The 17,006-nt window shown below is 48.8% G+C and overlaps 1 protein-coding gene across 1 annotated transcript in view; it reads right to left on the bottom strand.

Moving 5' to 3' along the window:
* The window catches only part of TLL2 (tolloid like 2), a 2,438,103-nt gene that overhangs the window by 1,119,624 nt on the left and 1,301,473 nt on the right, over positions 1-17,006 (bottom strand). The window contains exon 8 of the mRNA XM_085603672.1: positions 9,274-9,398. Coding sequence (XP_085459798.1) covers positions 9,274-9,398 — 125 coding nt within the window. The remainder of the gene's footprint in view (positions 1-9,273; positions 9,399-17,006) is intronic.

The raw sequence follows: 17,006 nt of genomic DNA, 5'->3' as shown, positions 1-17,006 counted from the left end.
CGTCTTTTCCACCCCTGAGGGTTTGTTTCAGTTTAAGGTGATGCCCTTTGGGCTTCACGGTGCCCCGGCTACGTTTCAAAGAGCCATGAACTTGGTACTACAGCCATACCTGGATGACATTGTCATTTATAGCGACGGTTGGGAGCAGCACTTACAACACTTACGATCTATAGTGGCCTCTCTAGGGAACAATGGCTTTACCATCAACCCCTCCAAGACCACCCTAGCTGCCCAGAGTGTGAAATACCTTGGATACCTTTTGGGGGAAGGGCTCATACGGCCTCAGAACAATAAGATCAAAGCCATTCAGGCCATCCCCTTCCCTCAAACCCGGAAGGAACTTCGTGCCTTTCTGGGTTTATTAGGGTACTATAGGAGGTTTATCCCGAATTTCTCCCAAACCGCTGCCCCTTTAACTGACTTGTTGAAAAAAACCACGAGAACTGAAGAACTGCTCAGACATCCCTCAACCCTGGTGGTCCACGCCTTTGAACGACTGAAACAGTCCCTGATCTCGGAGCCGGTGTTAGTCAGCCCGGACTATACCCAAACTTTCATCTTGCAGACCGATGCCTCTGATCAGGGCTTGGGGGCTGTTCTCTCACAGAAGGACTCGACAGGGATCGAACGACCAATATTATACCTCAGCAGGAAGCTTTTTCCCCGAGAAGTAAATTATGCAGTGATAGAGAAAGAGGCCCTAGCCATTAAGTGGGCAGTGGAAAGCCTTAGGTACTACCTGGAGGGGCGTGAATTTATATTATACACCGATCATGCCCCTCTAGAATGGATGGCCCGCAATAGGGGCCACAATGACCGAGTCCTTCGGTGGTTTCTCTCCCTACAGCCCTTTAGGTTTAAAACCTTACACAGGAAAGGACTACAACAGGGCAACGCTGATTATCTGTCCCGGTATCCACCTCCCAGCCCCCCTGCCAGAAAGACAGCTAGGGAAAGGGGATGTGGAACGGAGGCGACAACTACCTCATTACAGCGGTGTCCGGGCGCGGGGTTCCTGTCCCCCGCGCTCGGTCGATTAACGTCCCGGTCACCCAGGACACCCTCTCTTTCTCGTCCCCTGCAGGTACCGGCCCCTGGACATGGTGAACCGGAAACCCTCGCCAGCCATCCCGGAAGCAGAAACGGGACGACCTCGATCAACCCGGAAGCGCCCGGCCCTGACCCCGGAAGTGGGCGACCAGACAACAAGCCGGAAGATAGAAAAAGCCCCGAGGACGACGGAGAGTCGTTCGGAGCAACCGACTCGTGGCAGGAGGCAGCGGAGAGCGACGAACCCCCGACAGAGAGCGGCGCAGCACGGCTAGACCGAAGCAAGGAAGAGGACGAGGACGTCTGGACGGAGGACTGGTGGCGTCCTCAGGAGGAGGCTGGAGAGCGGCCGCAACTCGGACGAGAGTTGCGGCGGGGCACGTGAGTACACGTCACCCTTCTCAGTGCCCCTCTTGTACCTAGAGTTGTAAATATAGAATTGTAAATAGCATAGGAGACACGCGCACTAAGACACTGTATACTTATCCCCTTTTTCACGAGCACTGTATAAATCCCCATCACTGCCCAGCACCTGGCACCTCTATCCCCTCCCCTCTCTTACTTGCCTCTTCCATCTCCCCTTTCCGTCCCGCCCTCACTTCACTCTTTCGTAAACCCTCACTCTCGGGTGTCGGTGGAAGTATTCCGACGGTGTGGCTCGGACTAAAAGCCCTTACGCTTCTCTCCTTTTCCCAAGCCTCCGTGGAGCCCCAGTACCATACCGAGGAGACAACTGCTGAAAAGGGGAAGCAAGACTCGATCCAGATTCCACCTCGCCGAGCCGGATCATCAGCCAAGTCAACCGTCCCTTCCTGCATTCTGACTCTGTACATCTGTTCATCTGTTGAATAAATAGCCCAGACATTGCTCACTATATTCGGCCTCCCTGCCTGTTATTCCGGTCCGCCCTTCCCACACGTCCACATATCCCTTGATTCTTTCTTTTGGTCTACCCAACACAAAAAGGTAACACATGCATTGAAGCAATGTAATGGGACTAATCATGAGTTTGCACATAAGATGGCTAACACTTGAATTAAAGATTTTTTGGTGACAGAATTGTTTTAATCATAATAGTTCCTGATGTCTTTTAGTCTGGAAGAAATTTTGCTGTAGATCAAGAAATTTAGATCCGCGATGTTATGGATCTGAAGAGCCTAAAAGTATTGATTCTCAATGAGAATGGTATTAGGTAATAAAGAATAGCATTTGTCTTTATACTAGCTTGTCTTTAATTGTTCTTTATTTACATTTTAACACTGTAGAAGAGCAACTATAATGAGGTCACAGGAGAATGTTACAGACACTTCAGTCTCAGTAACACACACAGTAATAAAAGCCTCAGCCTAACACCAAAGAAAAGATAAGGCATCTCTGAGCATCCTCTATAGGAGGTAAAATACAAGCAACGAGTCTACCTCCTGTGTACGGGAGGGAAAAAAGTTAAACGTGCATACCACCTCACTCAACTGCTTGTGTTTATGCAACAGTAATGACCAATAAAGTACATAATCAAAAACAAATAACAACAAAACCAGGCAGCCGGGGGCTAGCATGGCAAATCATGAGAGCTAATAATAATGTTTTTTATACTAACTTATAAGGTAAATGGATGTATGTTAGCTAATTTTATAAAGAAAACCTTTAAAATAAGTTCTATAAAGATAGATTTGTATTGCATAATACCTTTTGCGAAAACATAATTAAGCGTGTGAGATATTACTAGGAGGCTTACATTTGTGCCTCTGCACATTTTGGTCTTACAGCGCAAGATGACGTCATTGTACATTGCACTAATTGGGACGGCATTTCAATTGAGTATGATGAATGCATTGCATACTACATTAGTTTAGATTGTTTTGCCGCTATAACAGGGTAGGTCTCATAGGTTAGTAACTTTGTATTGTTTCATGGTTCAAAGCCGACAAACATGTAATGAATTAGAAAGTTTTATCAACTAAAGTGGTTTAACCAATGCACATGCCTCAGAAAAGCAGCATACCTATCTGTTTCACTTATGGAAACGAACATGTCTGCCCTAATAATTTTACCGCAATTATTGTTAGAGGAACAGCAGCATCAAGTAATCAGCTTTAAATCAGGAAACAAAAATTGATTTTTAATATTGGCAGTTTGTATTCAAATGCTCAATTATTAGTGAAACCTTCACATACCTCTAACGTCAGAATATTGATCACAAATTAAAAAGGTTTGCTTTAGAGTCGAAATGCAACACATACCTTATCAACAAGAGAACAAGAACGGCGAAGAAGAAGTTGATAATTCTGTGACCAGAAACAATGCATAGACTAGAGACCATGTCAGCAAAATACCCAATACCATTCTGAAACCTCACGTTTCTATATATTGGATACTGGGCTATTTAAACTCTGACATACAGAAATAAATAATGTATTATTTACATACAACACATTTCTCCAAAAGCAACGATACCCTGGTTGACAGTTCCAATTCCATAGTAATTAGCAAGCATCTTCGTTCTCCGGTATTACACCACACGATACGGAGAAAGACGAACTACAAAAAATGTATTAATATAGCCTTATAACCCGCCGTAGCGGGCTATACCAGCTATTAAAGGCCCGCTGCAGCGTTAAAGGCCCGAGCCGAAGGCGAGGGACTTTAACAAAAGCAGGGGGACTTTAATAGCGGTATAGCCCTGCTACGAAGGGCTATAAGGCTAATAGAACATTCTGCGACTAGAGGGCAGAATGTTCTAATAAATTAAACAAAGGCTTCTCGAAGCTCGAGGGGATTTAAATCCCCTCGAGCTTCGAGAGGCTTTTGTAAAACATTGGAATGTTGCTCTGCGGGCCTTTACCGGCCCGTAGAAGCATGGAGCACTCCATTGTCTACAATGGAGTGCTCCACATTCCAATGTTCTAATATAGCCTTATAGCCCGCCGTAGTGGGCTATACCGGCTATTAAAGGCCCGCTGCAACGTTAAAGGCCCGAGCCGAAGGCGAGGGACTTTAACAAAAGCAGGGGGACTTTAATAGCGGTATAGCCCTGCTACGAAGGGCTATAAGGCTATTAGAACATACTGCCACTAGAGGGCAGAATGTTCTAACAAATTAAACAAAGGCTTCTCGAAGCTCGAGGGGATTTAAATCCCCTCGAGCTTCGAGAGGCTTTTGTAAAACATTGGAATGTTGCTCTGCGGGCCTTTACCGGCCCGTAGAAGCATGGAGCACTCCATTGTCTACAATGGAGCTCCCAACATTCCAATGTTCTAATAGCAGATACAGAACATATGTGAAAGATAAACTTACAGCAAGCCAAGGCTGGGTGTCAAAGAAAAGAAGGGTATTAAAAAGTGTAAAATTGTATTTTTAGTTGGAGGTACATGCCATTTAGATTTCTGCCCCCACAGAGATAAAAGATGAGACAATTCATGAGAAAATATTAGCAAAGTAGGTGCTCGTGATTTCTTAAGTGCGGGAACAATGGACCTCATTTTACTGGAAGGAAAGTTCAGGCCGTTAAATTGCATTGGGAAAGGGATGCATTGCAGCCAGGGTCCATTCAACTGCACCTCGACGTACACTAAGGCATGGGGGGGCTTCCCTGACAGGCAACATTCACCCCTACCATGCCACACCTGTTTCACACCCTCCTTCACTCAGGAATCCTTGCAGATATTTACCACCTGCTCATAAGGTTTTTATAAAACTCTGACATGTTGACAGCATCTACTTGAAAGAGCAGAATGGCCATTATTGCTTGTGCCCTGGGTGAGGGAGATTAGATTAACAGACTTGGTCAACGTAATAAAAAGCACTTAAATGAGTGGTAATTTCAAGCTCTTCCTTTCTGTGGATCCTGGCTGTCAGTCCGGATGATAAGCAAGTGGGCTAACAATAAATGATAGGAGAGAAGATAAAAGCACACATTGAAGACGCGCTTGATCATTTCAGAAGCTGCTGTGGACTATCTGGAATGCCTGCTCCACTCGCTGCATCAGACAACACACAATTATTTAGCAGCCGTATTATGACACAAAAAGATCCCAATACAGTAGCTGCCATCACCATTGCAGATGGTGATGATGCAGAGGTCTAGCCCGGGACCAGGGTTCAATTCCCCGCCTCGGCGGGTCTTGGGCTCAAAAATTCCATCCACCGACATGATAATTCTCGCCTCGGTGCCTATTCCAATCATGGAGTCCCACTCTGCAACTCTGGGCAATAGATTGCTTAATCTCCACAACGGCCCCCACAACGCTAAGGATGCCTGGCCTCCACCTTGGGGGTGCCCAGGAGTGGACGCCTCACAGGATAAGCCAGGATGGGTTCCACAGCGGTATTCGTACAAGCGCCTTGAGACCCTTGCGGGTGAGTAGTGCGCTATACAAGTATCAATTTACAATTTACATTTACCATTAGCAGCCTCTCCAACCGGCAAGTCTGCTGTTTTTGCTGTCCATACATTGCTGAATTAATCACTGATCACATTGTTAGGATGGTGAAATGAGGACAACTACATGAATGGGTTAATAGCACGTATACCTTTGACATTCACATGGGTCCACTATTACAGTTGCTCAGGCTTGTGTAATTATGTTAAACTAATACAATGTTATACATTTATTTTCCCTTATTTATAACCACTTACATTTATTAATGACACTTGTTTCGTTGCTTTCTAGTGGAAAAAGTGCAGTTTATTAGGAATTACGGCCTCCAAAGTTGTTGGTAGGATGGTGCCTTTTTCGAGTTAATTCACATGACAGTTACTAACATGCGGTATTTCAACAGATCAGTGCTCGCCTCGCCCACTTTTCCATCATACGTTCAGAGGAACTTGGCAAAAGCTTCACCTCCACGAGGAAGTGGAGCTGGTCAGCTTTTCTGTGCCTGGCCCAGATGCAAATTGGTTGCTTACTTGCTTGGGTATTTTCAAAGCATATTGTGTTGGTAATTGACCATTCTCATCAAGCTCATGGCCACACTGCTAGACTGGTGAATAATCTTTAGTTGCAATAGCCTTAATTAGAATATGAAGACAGATGTCAGAGGTTTGAAACTTGTTCCTTTTGAGTTCCGACCTTAAAGCTGATGTTGTAATATGGCAGAACAGCGATCTACGGGAGATGGAGAGCTATATGGGGTGCACTGGAAATCTCCAAACCTGGGGCTTCAGGTGGGATGGGGATGTGATGTGATTCCATCCTCAGATTCGCAGGAGGAATATGAACTGACAGCGAGCCAATTCCTGCTATATCATGAGGTGAGATAAATTACGACAATACAGGCAGACAAATCCCCTCTAGGCTTTAGGAATACAGAGTACTAAGGGCTCCTCAGACTCGACATGCAATATCCTAAATCTACTCCATGCTCCTGCAAAATAGCATGCCGGCACCCGGGAGAAGTAGCAATCAGAGCGGGTTTCCGGTTGATCAATCGATCACTGCATTTGTAAAGCGCGCTACATACCTGAGAGGGTCTCAAGGCGCTGGGGAGGGGGGGGTGCTACTGGTCAAAGAGCCAGGTCTTGAGGAGTCTTCTGAAGGCCAGCAGGTCCTGGGTCTGTCGTAGGATGGTGGGGAGAGTGTTCCAGGTCTTGGCGGTGAGGTAGGAGAAGGATCTGCCGCCGGCGGTGGTTTTTCGGATGCGAGGGACTGTGGCGAGGGCGAGGTTGGCTGAGCGGAGGCTTCGGGTGGGGGTGTGGAAGCTGAGTCGGTTGTTGAGGTAGGTGGGTCTGGTGTTGTGCAGTGCTTTGTGTGTGTGGATCTGGAGCTTGAAGGTGATCCTTTTGTTGACGGGGAGCCAGTGCAGGCCTCTCAGGTGGAGTGTGATGTGGCTGCGGTGGGGGACGTCGAGGATGAGTCGGGCCGAGGCGTTCTGGATGCGTTGGAGTCGTCTCAGGAGCTTGTTTGTAGTTCCTGAGTAGAGGGCGTTCCCGTAGTCGAGACTGTTGGTGATGAGGACCTGGGTAACGGTTTTTCTCATGTCGAGGGGTATCTATTTGAAGATCCTGCGGAGCATACGGAGGGAGTTGAAGCAGGACGCGGAGACGGCGTTGACTTGCCTGGTCATGGAGAGAGTGGAGTCGAGGATGACCCCCAGGTTGCGTGCGTGGTCCGTGGGTTCCGGGGCTGTGCCTAGTGACGTGGGCCACCAAGAGTCATCCCAGGCTGATGGGTTGGGTCCGAGAATGAGGACCTCTGTCTTGTCTGAGTTCAGCTTCAGTCTGCTGTCCTTCATCCAGTCGGCTACGGCCTTCATTCCTCTGTGGAGGTTAGCTTTGGCGGTGTGGGGATCTTCGGCGAGGGATATGATCAGCTGGGTGTCGTCGGCGTAGGAGATGATGTTGAGGTTGTGTTGTCGTGCGACGTGGGCGAGGGGGGCCATGTAGATATTGAACAGCGTCAGGCTGAGGGAGGATCCCTGTGGGACGCCGCAGATGATCTCGGTGGTTTTGGAGCGGAAGGGTGGGAGGCGGACGCTCTGGATTCTGCCGGAGAGGAAGGATGTGGTCCAGGCCAGGGCCTTCTCTTGGATACCGGCGTCATGGAGGCGTGCTGATAGGGTGCGGTGGCAGACCGTGTCAAAGGCTGCTGATAGGTCCAGGAGGATGAGGGCGGCTGTTTCTCCTTTGTCCATCAGGCTCCGGATGTCGTCAGTGGCGGCGATGAGGGCGGTCTCGGTGCTGTGGTTGCTGCGAAAACCGGATTGGGAAGGGTCCAGGATGTTGCTAACTTCGAGGTAGCGGGTCAGCTGTTTGTTGACAATCTTCTCGGTCACTTTTGCCGGGAAAGGGAGCAGGGAGATGAGCCGGAAGTTCTTGAGGTCCTTGGGGTCCGCCTTGGGCTTCTTCAGAAGGGCGTTGATCTCGGCGTACTTCCAGCTTTCTGGGAAGGTTGCTGTCTCGAAGGAACAGTTGATTGTTTTCCGGAGGTGGGGCGCGATGGTTGCGCTGGCTTTGTTGAAGACGTGGTGAGGGCAGGGGTCCGATGGGGATCCGGAGTGGATGAAGTTCATGGTTTTGATGGTGTCTTCGTCGCTGACGCTGGACCAGACGGTCAGGCGACTGGTGCGAGTGGTAGTCGCAGGGGTGGTGGACTCGGTGGTGGGTGCGGGGGGGGCGGAGTTGAAGCTGTCGTGGATGTCGGTGATCTTGCGGTGGAAGAAGGTGGCCAGGGAGTCGCACAGGTCTTGAGATGGCGGGATGTCGTTGGTGTTGGAGCTGGGGTTGGAGAGTTTTTTCACGATGCTGAAGAGCTCTTTGGTGTTGTGTGCGTTGTTGTCTAGGCGGTCCTTGAAGGCGGTCTTCTTGGCGGTCCTGATGAGTTGGTGGTGTCTGCGGGTGGCGCTCTTGAGGGCTGTGTGGTTGTCTGGTGTTCGGTCGTGGAGCCATTTCTTCTCCAGCTTCCGACAGGTGTGCTTGGAGATCCGGAGGTCCTCGGTGAACCAGGCACCATGTTGCATACGAAGTGGGAATGCCCGAGAGCCTAAGAGTACTTGAGTAAAGTGGGCCATAGACTCTCTGCTGTACTAGATTGTAAATTGACTATCACCCCACAACTGGTATACCCAGGTATTCAGGAAGAACAATCCCTTGACAGCTACTCCCTTCTTTTCTGCAATGTAGCCTTGATAGTGGCACAAAGGGATTTAATTAGATACTGAGGGAAAGCAAGGCTGCTGTCTATGTAGGAATGGGAGGACAACATGGATTTTTGAAGGAGGGCTGAAAGGCTAGTATACCAAACGTGTGGATGCCCTCGGAAGTTTGAAAAGATCTGGGGCCCATGAGAAGTGGCAGGAATGATGGCACACACTGATGGTTGATGGAGGAGGGGGCTTAGGCCTGGGGGAGAATCGACAGGCCCATGAGGAATGGACTGGGAACTATTTGTCTGTATTAAGTTTATTTCTGCAACAACGCACCCTCAGCCCAGACTTGTTGAATTTGGATTGAAAAGAACGTGATCATAGCCCGACAACATGCCTCTTGAAGTTATTTGTATGGGTAAGACATGTCTATGCATGAAAATCAATAAAAAATATTTACCAAAAAAAGATTGCAATATGGAGTTACAAACTGAAAAAAATAATTGTCTGCCCACTTCCATTAACTGACAAATGTGGTGAGAAGATATATGTTTTTGATCCTCATGCTGTACTTAAACAGTGTACAAAAACTTGACCCAATGGGTGTACAATCAACAATATGAGCATAAAAGAAGCACTTACCTGGACATTTGTATAATTTCTTTGCCTGAGCAATGTCTCCTGCACTAAGGCGTATCCGTTGACCAATAGTTGGCCTGACACTGCTGTCTATTCCACGAGGAAGAATGGTATCCAGAAAAACACCTCTATGGAATGACAAAAAATGGAGTAAGCAGTGAAGAATGCAATAGATGAAAATAACAGTTTCAACAGACATTCTTAGTTTTTGCTTTAAGTAACAATGCAAGAGGTAGTGATTAATTGGCATTCTCAATGAAATAAAAATTCAGCAACAGGATATATCAAGTAGTTGTAAACCTTTCTTATTAGCCATATGTGAGAAATTGGGTTGTTGGTTAACTGGGGTTAACTGGGGTGTTAACCCGTGCCACGTAACAGCCACAATCCCCGCCAGGGTGAACCACAAAAGTGACTAAATTAAGCTGTGTGAACCCTCTGTTAACTTGGCACAAAAGCGGTCAGGTTTAACTGGGGGACAATGTGTATAGTATTTTTGCACCACACAAACAGTAATAAAGAGAAAACACAACACAAGAAAAATCCCACACCAATTTAGAAAGAGCAAATACACTTTAATAAATATTTGACACTAAAACAACAAAAATCCAATCAGTACCACCAAAGTTATGATTTTGTTTAAGTCAATAATCATCAAATCATTAAATAAAGTCATTAAATAGCACCTAAAAAACCAAAGCCCCAACCGGGGACGTCTACTTGCACAAGACCGGGTCATTAAAAAAATTATTGCTGACCGCAATGGAGCGCGAGTTGAATAAAAAGTGGATTGGGCCAGGTCGGCGCTTACCTTCAAACTTAGAAGAAATTTGAAAAAAAGAAATCTCTGAGCAGATAGAAGTTTAGCAGGGCAAGGCTGCAAGCGGTGTCCGAGGAGGAGGCGTTGTTGTCGGGGAACAGCTGGAAGAAGTTGCAGGGAAGATTTCTTTTTTCGCACTTAAGTCTCTTTTTGGAAGTTCAAAATCTCCAGAGAGACAACAGTGGAGGATGTAATCAAGAAGGGTTCCCTAGGGGTGGTGTGGCTTGCAGTCAATGAAAATGGATGCAGCTTAGAAGAGCTCCAGAACCCCCGGAGCCTGCAACTGAAATCTGTACACTAATCCGTGCCTTCAGCCAGGCAATAACGGCTGGCCCGGACATCGGAACCCCTGTGGCACCCGTGAAGTGAGCCGAGAGACTGCCACCTGCACGCAAACTGTCTGATTGCAGAGCGCTCGCAGCGGGGCCTGAGATCGCATGACAAGCCGGGGACTCTAGTACAAGCCTGCCCAGCGCAAGACCCCAAAGGAGGACGACAGCGACGCAGCCCAAGTGCGGCTGGGGCCATGTTGAGCGACGCCTCCCCCACCTCACAGCTCCGGGCCGCTCTACAGCCTGCCACTAAGGTACAATGCCACAATAGCGCCAGAAATCACCAATGGATGGCCCTAAACCTTGCGCGCTAAAGATTGAGATACCGCTGGGGGCGGAGACGGTTGCCCGCTCTACGCCCGGGCTGGCGCCAACTCGGGCCTGCGGCGAGAGTGCGGGCGCCCATCTACCAACGCGTGGCCTGCAAGTAGCAAAATTGCCTGGCCTCCACTCCCCTGCATCATAAAATAAAAGAGAAGACAGGAGGGTGCCTCTGAACCCATGAGAAACCCCAGTGCCCCCGCTCCCAGTGCCCTGCGAACCCGCTGGCAGCAACCATCACACTACCGGCGGCAAGGTCAATGCAACAGCATCAGTGACTGCCCAAGGCACCATAATCCACGAGCGCCGCCACATTTGTCCCCCCCAACTTGGCAGCGGAGGCATAATCCGCTTGGTGAGAAACCCGACAGGCCGTGCGCCAGCCAGAGAGGCGCAAGCAGACGGCGGTGAGTACCACCGGCTGTTATCTAGTGACCGACGCCCAGTGCACCCGGTCAGGGCACCATGGGGGGCCGGGGCCAAAGAGGGTCCCAACAGACCAGATTGGATAAATATGCATATTCCAAGGATGAGTCCACTGACCCAAAAGGGGCTGCTGCAGATGATGCATGCAGCTAACAAAGGTCCCACGCCAACAAATGATATTACTTTGCAAGACATTATGGTTACGCTCAATGAGGTCCACGCATCGCTGGAATCCCGCATAGATACAGTCACCACGGAACTGTCCCTCATACGTGCAGACTTTAGAAACCTCAGCTCACAAGTGACAGAAGTGGAAAAGATGATGACGGTATAGCACGGACACACGCGCACTTAAGAACCAAAGGAAGCAGCTTGAGTCAGATAACAAGCAAATGGCTGCAAAACTAGACAATTTTGAAGGTCGCTCCCGTCGTAACAACGTCTGAATCATAGGTGTGCCGGAAGGAACAGGAGGCCCTGCGATGGACCTATTTGTCGAGGACCTGATCAAGAATCACTTGCAGCCAAAAGGACTCTCCAACTACTCCTCAGTGGAGCGGGCTCACTGCGTTCCTGGAGGCAGGTCACGACCAGGTGCCCCCCCTAGACCTATTCTCGTGCGGATATTTAACTTCTGTGACCGGGACCTCATCCTGCAGATGGCGAGGGCGGCGCCCCCCGTGGTACCAGCACACAGCAATCTCCTTTTTTCCGGACTACACTGCGTACGTCGCCAAGCAGCGGCAACATTTTATGGCCGTAAAGCAGGCGCTCCGGAGCCGAGACCTTACGTACTCCATGATGTTCCCTGCTAAATATAGAGTGGAGGCAGACGGGAAAACGTGGTTCAACACACCTGACGAGGCACAGGGATGGCTAGAGGACTGGCGACAAGTTCCCTCCCACAATGGCTCCGGCCGCAGCAAAAATAACGACAGCCATATGCCGCCAGGGACACAATCTCAAGACTGAACGGGAAGGGCGACAGTGGTGGATGATCAGGCCACAGTACAGCTGACCGAACCCCGAACTTCAGACACTCCCAGAGGACGGTTTGGTCCCAAGTCCCAAGTCGCGCACGACAGTCAGGTTCAGACTCAACGATGAAACCCAGGAGGCGACGAACCGGACAAGTGCATAAAATAAACACTAATGCAATGGAGAACAAGCCCATTTGAAACCGACCGCTGCTGGGCCATGATATGTAAAGAAGTGGTGAAACAATGACACTCTCCACCCAACTACGAACTCGCCATACTAGGCATTTTGGGACGCTAACCCCGTGATGCAGCCAAGAAAAACGGGGACAACCTGTGAACGCTCCTCTCCCCCTACAGATGTATTGGGTAAAGGGATTTAGGCCCTCTGCAAAGTTAGGGTGGCAGGAAGTTTCTATACCGTCTTGCAGGGAAGCAGGGAGGGGGGAAGGACCCAGGGTTAATAAGGGAAGTTTTGGTTTGGTTCACTTGGTTGCATTGTTCTGGTTCACGGCACACTGTATGCTTATGTCAGCAATTCCACCGGACCTACACCGTTACTTAGTCCGTACAGCATATACCACCACTAATCAACATGATCGCTACTCCTGACACGCCTCAACAAGACCAAATGCGCATGCAAACCCTGCCCATGATCTCCTGGAACATTAATGGTCTCCTGGACAAGTTGAAATGCGAATTAATCCTCATATACTTAAAGCGCAAGGCACCAGCCATCACAATGATACAAGAGACCCACCAGACAAGGACGACATGTAAAGCACTTGACAGATGGGGCTTTAAACTAGCGGTCCACTCAGAGTTCACAACTGGCTCTCGCGGGGTGGGGATTCCTTTTAAAAAACAATACACAATAATCAAAAGGACATATACTAATGACCAGGGCCGGTTCGCGGCACTGAAATGTCAATGGGAGGGCCATCTACTCAATGTAGTCTCAGTTTATCTCCCCCCAGCGCTTCACTCAGTGACATACCCAGCGCTAGGAGCGTTTTTACTGCAGCTCCCAAAGGGCAATTTAATCATAGGCGGAGACCTCAACGCTACGCTAGACGACACCATGGACCGCACACCCCCCACGACACCAACATAGGACACACTCTGCACTTACAGACTTCATGGAGACAATGGGCCTCGCGGATATTTGGAGGCACCTTTACCCGCAGGCGCCAATACACATACCACTCGGGCGCCCACAACAGCTTGTGGCGAATAGACCACATTTTGGTGCCGGCGGGTTAAACAACTCACTTCCTGGAGATCTCCCACTTGCCAAGAGGTATCTCCGACCATTCCCCACTCAGTGCTACATACACATGGCAAACCACAACTCGACATAGGACATACCCGATCTACCCCGGATATTTGAAAAACCCAGAGATAGAGAAGGGATTATTAGATGCTACCACGCACTACTTTAACGAAAATGAGACTTCGGTCCCCTCACCGCTTACACTGTGGGAGGCATACAAAACTGTGTTCCGTGGGCAGGCAATTTCACTAATAATACAAGAGAGATAAAACCCAGTGAGTGGAAGCGCTTGAGCTAGAAATAGACTATCTAGAAAAGACTCATGGGCCAGATCCTTCTGACGCTGTCACACATAGACTGCTCCTTACAAATCAAGAATATAAAGACTATTTATGGGAAGAAACTAGGTCATGGATATCGACAACGCAGCATACAATATATAAAATGGGTGACAAAGCAGGCAAACTGGTGGCCTGGCTTGACAAATGCGAGAAAGCGGATAGATGGGGTGCAGAACTTCGCCTGCCTACGGGAGACACCACGCAGAACCCACAAGAGGTAGTAGATCTCTTAGCACGCCATTACGAACAAGTCTATGCTTCAGCACATACACACACACAGGAGGAGTTGGAAGACTTCCTCCGTGACATCCGCCTCCCTAAACTTACGGAGGAGGAGTCTCAGCTTCTGGAAGCAAACCTTTCAACAGACGAACTAGCCTTAGCAATCAACAAAATTCCATCTGGGAAGGCCCTAGGCCCCAACGGAATGCCCATAGAATGGTTTAAACGTAACACTACGACGCTAGTGCCCCACCTTTTAACAATGTTCGAAGCTAGTCTAGAAGTGGGAGAACTGCCGTGAGACGAGCGAATGGCGACCATAGTGGCCATTCGCAAACCCGGGAAACCACAGATGGAATGCACCTCCTACAGGCTTATATCCCTGAAAAACGCAGAAGCTAAAATCTTGGCCAACCGCCTCACACCATATCTAGCCAAGTTAATACACCCAGACTAATCAGGCTTCATGCCGGGGAGAAATACGACCCTAAACCTAAGACGTCTCCACGGAGTTCTGGGGAGCAGGCATACGATACAGGAAGACGCCATTGTGCTCTCACTGGATGCACAAATGGCGTTCGATACGGTTGAATGGCCCTTCTTGTTTGCTGTCCTCAAGTAGCTAGGATTTGGCCCAACGTTCTGCTCCTAGATACAACTCCTCTACACTAATCCTCTGGCACACGTTGTGGCAAATGGGTGCATCTCCAGAGAATTCCCACTGCATCGAGGCACCAGACAAGGCTGCCCACTGTCGCCACTGCTCTTCGCCCTAATACTGGAACCCCTGGCAGCATGGGTGCGGCAAGACCCGCTCATTCATGGGCTCTGCTGGACTGCTGACTACGAGGATCGTATATCGCTGTACACAGACAATATTCTTTTGTACCTGGCCTCTCCTAGAAGATCCTTGTCGTGCCTCATATATATTTGTGAATCCTATGGGAGATTCTCAGGAAACACAATAAATTGGACGAAATCCGTACTCTATGTTCTGCATGGCCCCCCACCGCGACTGCCGACTGGCTGTAACGTTACAATAGTGACGGATCACTTTAAGTACTTAGGGATACATATCACGCACAGCCCTGAGATATTTGTGGCCCTCAACCTACACCCCCCCCTACAACGGCTGCAACGAGACACTAAGCACTGGCAATCGCTACCATTAACACGCTTAGGTAGGGCGACGCTCTTCAAAATGATGGCGCTACCACGTTTCCTCTACACCCTCCAAAATACCCCTTTGCAGATCCCCCAGTCCTACTTCCGAGCTATAGAAGCAGATGTCACTAAGCTCCTCTGGGATAACAAACCAGCTCGCATAGCGATGGTTAAACTGTGTCGAACATGGTACGATAGCGGAATAGCGCTTCCAAATATCCAGACCTACTATTGGGCATCCCAACTAATGGTAATTAACAACTGGTGGCATGTCCCTCACATGGACCCGGCTTATGGGCTGGATAGGGTGGGAATGGGAGACGAAGGCCCTTATCATGCACTGTACAACAAACCGCAGGTCCGACGAACCACACACTCCAGATATGGCAGACAGTACATAAAAAACTGGGATGGCACAACAGAATCACAAAGGCATCGCCGCTTTGGGCCACGGACAGACTGGGTAGACTGGGCAAGAGCAAGGGGTTCCAACAATGGGATGCTATTGGCATCTCCAAGGTCGGGGACCTCTGGGTATGGGGGAAAATGCTTACCTTTGACCAACTCCAATACAAATATGGGATGGCACCAACGGAGCAATTCCGATATTATCAAATAAAGCACGCCTTAGAGGCAGCAATCCCTCCAGCCACAGATCTACCTGAGGCCTCGCCATTAGAGGACAGATTACTTACGGAGCACATGGATAAAAAGGCAATTTCTATGACATACCAGAAAATCATTAACAATGCACCTGACCCCATGCAAAAGCTCCGTGATAATTGGGTCGTGGAACTGGGAGACCTGGATGATTCAGACTGACAGGACGCATTAGCCTCACCTAGGGAGGTGGCAATCCCATCTAGACTTCGTCTGATACAACTTAAGATCCTACATGGAGTGTACTATACACGACCGACACTTCACAAAACAGGGAGAACGGACAATCCACTTTGTTTGAGGGGATGTGGGGCACTCAGCACCTTTTTTCACACCATCTGGGAATGCTCTGTGATAGCAATGTATTTGGAAATTAGTAATGAAAAAAAAACACACGATTCAGTGGCAGTCCAGTTCTGCCTGAGCCCAAACGCTGCCTCCTAAAGATATGGGAACCCACAGACCTGAACAAACATGGGCCACCTTAGGAATGATGTTGGCAAAAAAGAATATCGCTAGACATTGGGGAGCAACGGCCGCCCCCACACTCGCAGAATGGTGTATAGACATGGATATAGCTATGGTGGCGGAAAAGACTGTGTATGTAAGCAGGGGATGCCCGAAAAAGTGGATACAACTATGGAAAGGGTGGAACACATACAGGGGGGAGATCTGCACCTTACCGCTTATACCACAAGACCTAGTAGTATGCATGCGATGTAATATATATGTATATACGACGGTGCACAGATACTGAAGAAAATTATATACCGCACACACCAAATGTAATATGAAAGGCCTGAATATATGTGTACTTTGTTCATGTGCCATTTTACTTTGCAAAAATAAAAATATATTTATTTTTTAAAAAAACAAGGGTTCCTGGAGGACCGCTGAACAGGAATTGCTGCTGCACAGAAGAACATAGTGGGAGCTGCCGCTGACTGGTGATGCACCTTTGGTGGATAGACAAGCAGGATGATCACATTCTTCCCTCGGTTCTCAGAGCAGTTTTTAGCCAACATTTTGGGATTTTGGCTCCCTGGGCACCTTTAACACCCCAACCAAGGGTCCAGTACTACACGGCACCCACTTGGGGGTTCAGGACTCACTAAGGCTGGGTCCAGGTGCAGGTTCAAGATGGTTGGAGCCTTTACTCTCCCTGAGATTCTGAACAGCCAACTAGCCCTAGGAGTCGCA

The sequence above is a fragment of the Triturus cristatus genome, chromosome 1_2, assembly GCF_964204655.1.
Source record: "Triturus cristatus chromosome 1_2, aTriCri1.1, whole genome shotgun sequence".
In the NCBI taxonomy this organism is placed as follows: domain Eukaryota; kingdom Metazoa; phylum Chordata; class Amphibia; order Caudata; family Salamandridae; genus Triturus; species Triturus cristatus.
The sequence above is the reverse complement of the archived record's forward strand: the minus strand, read 5'-3'. Positions and strand labels throughout refer to the sequence as shown.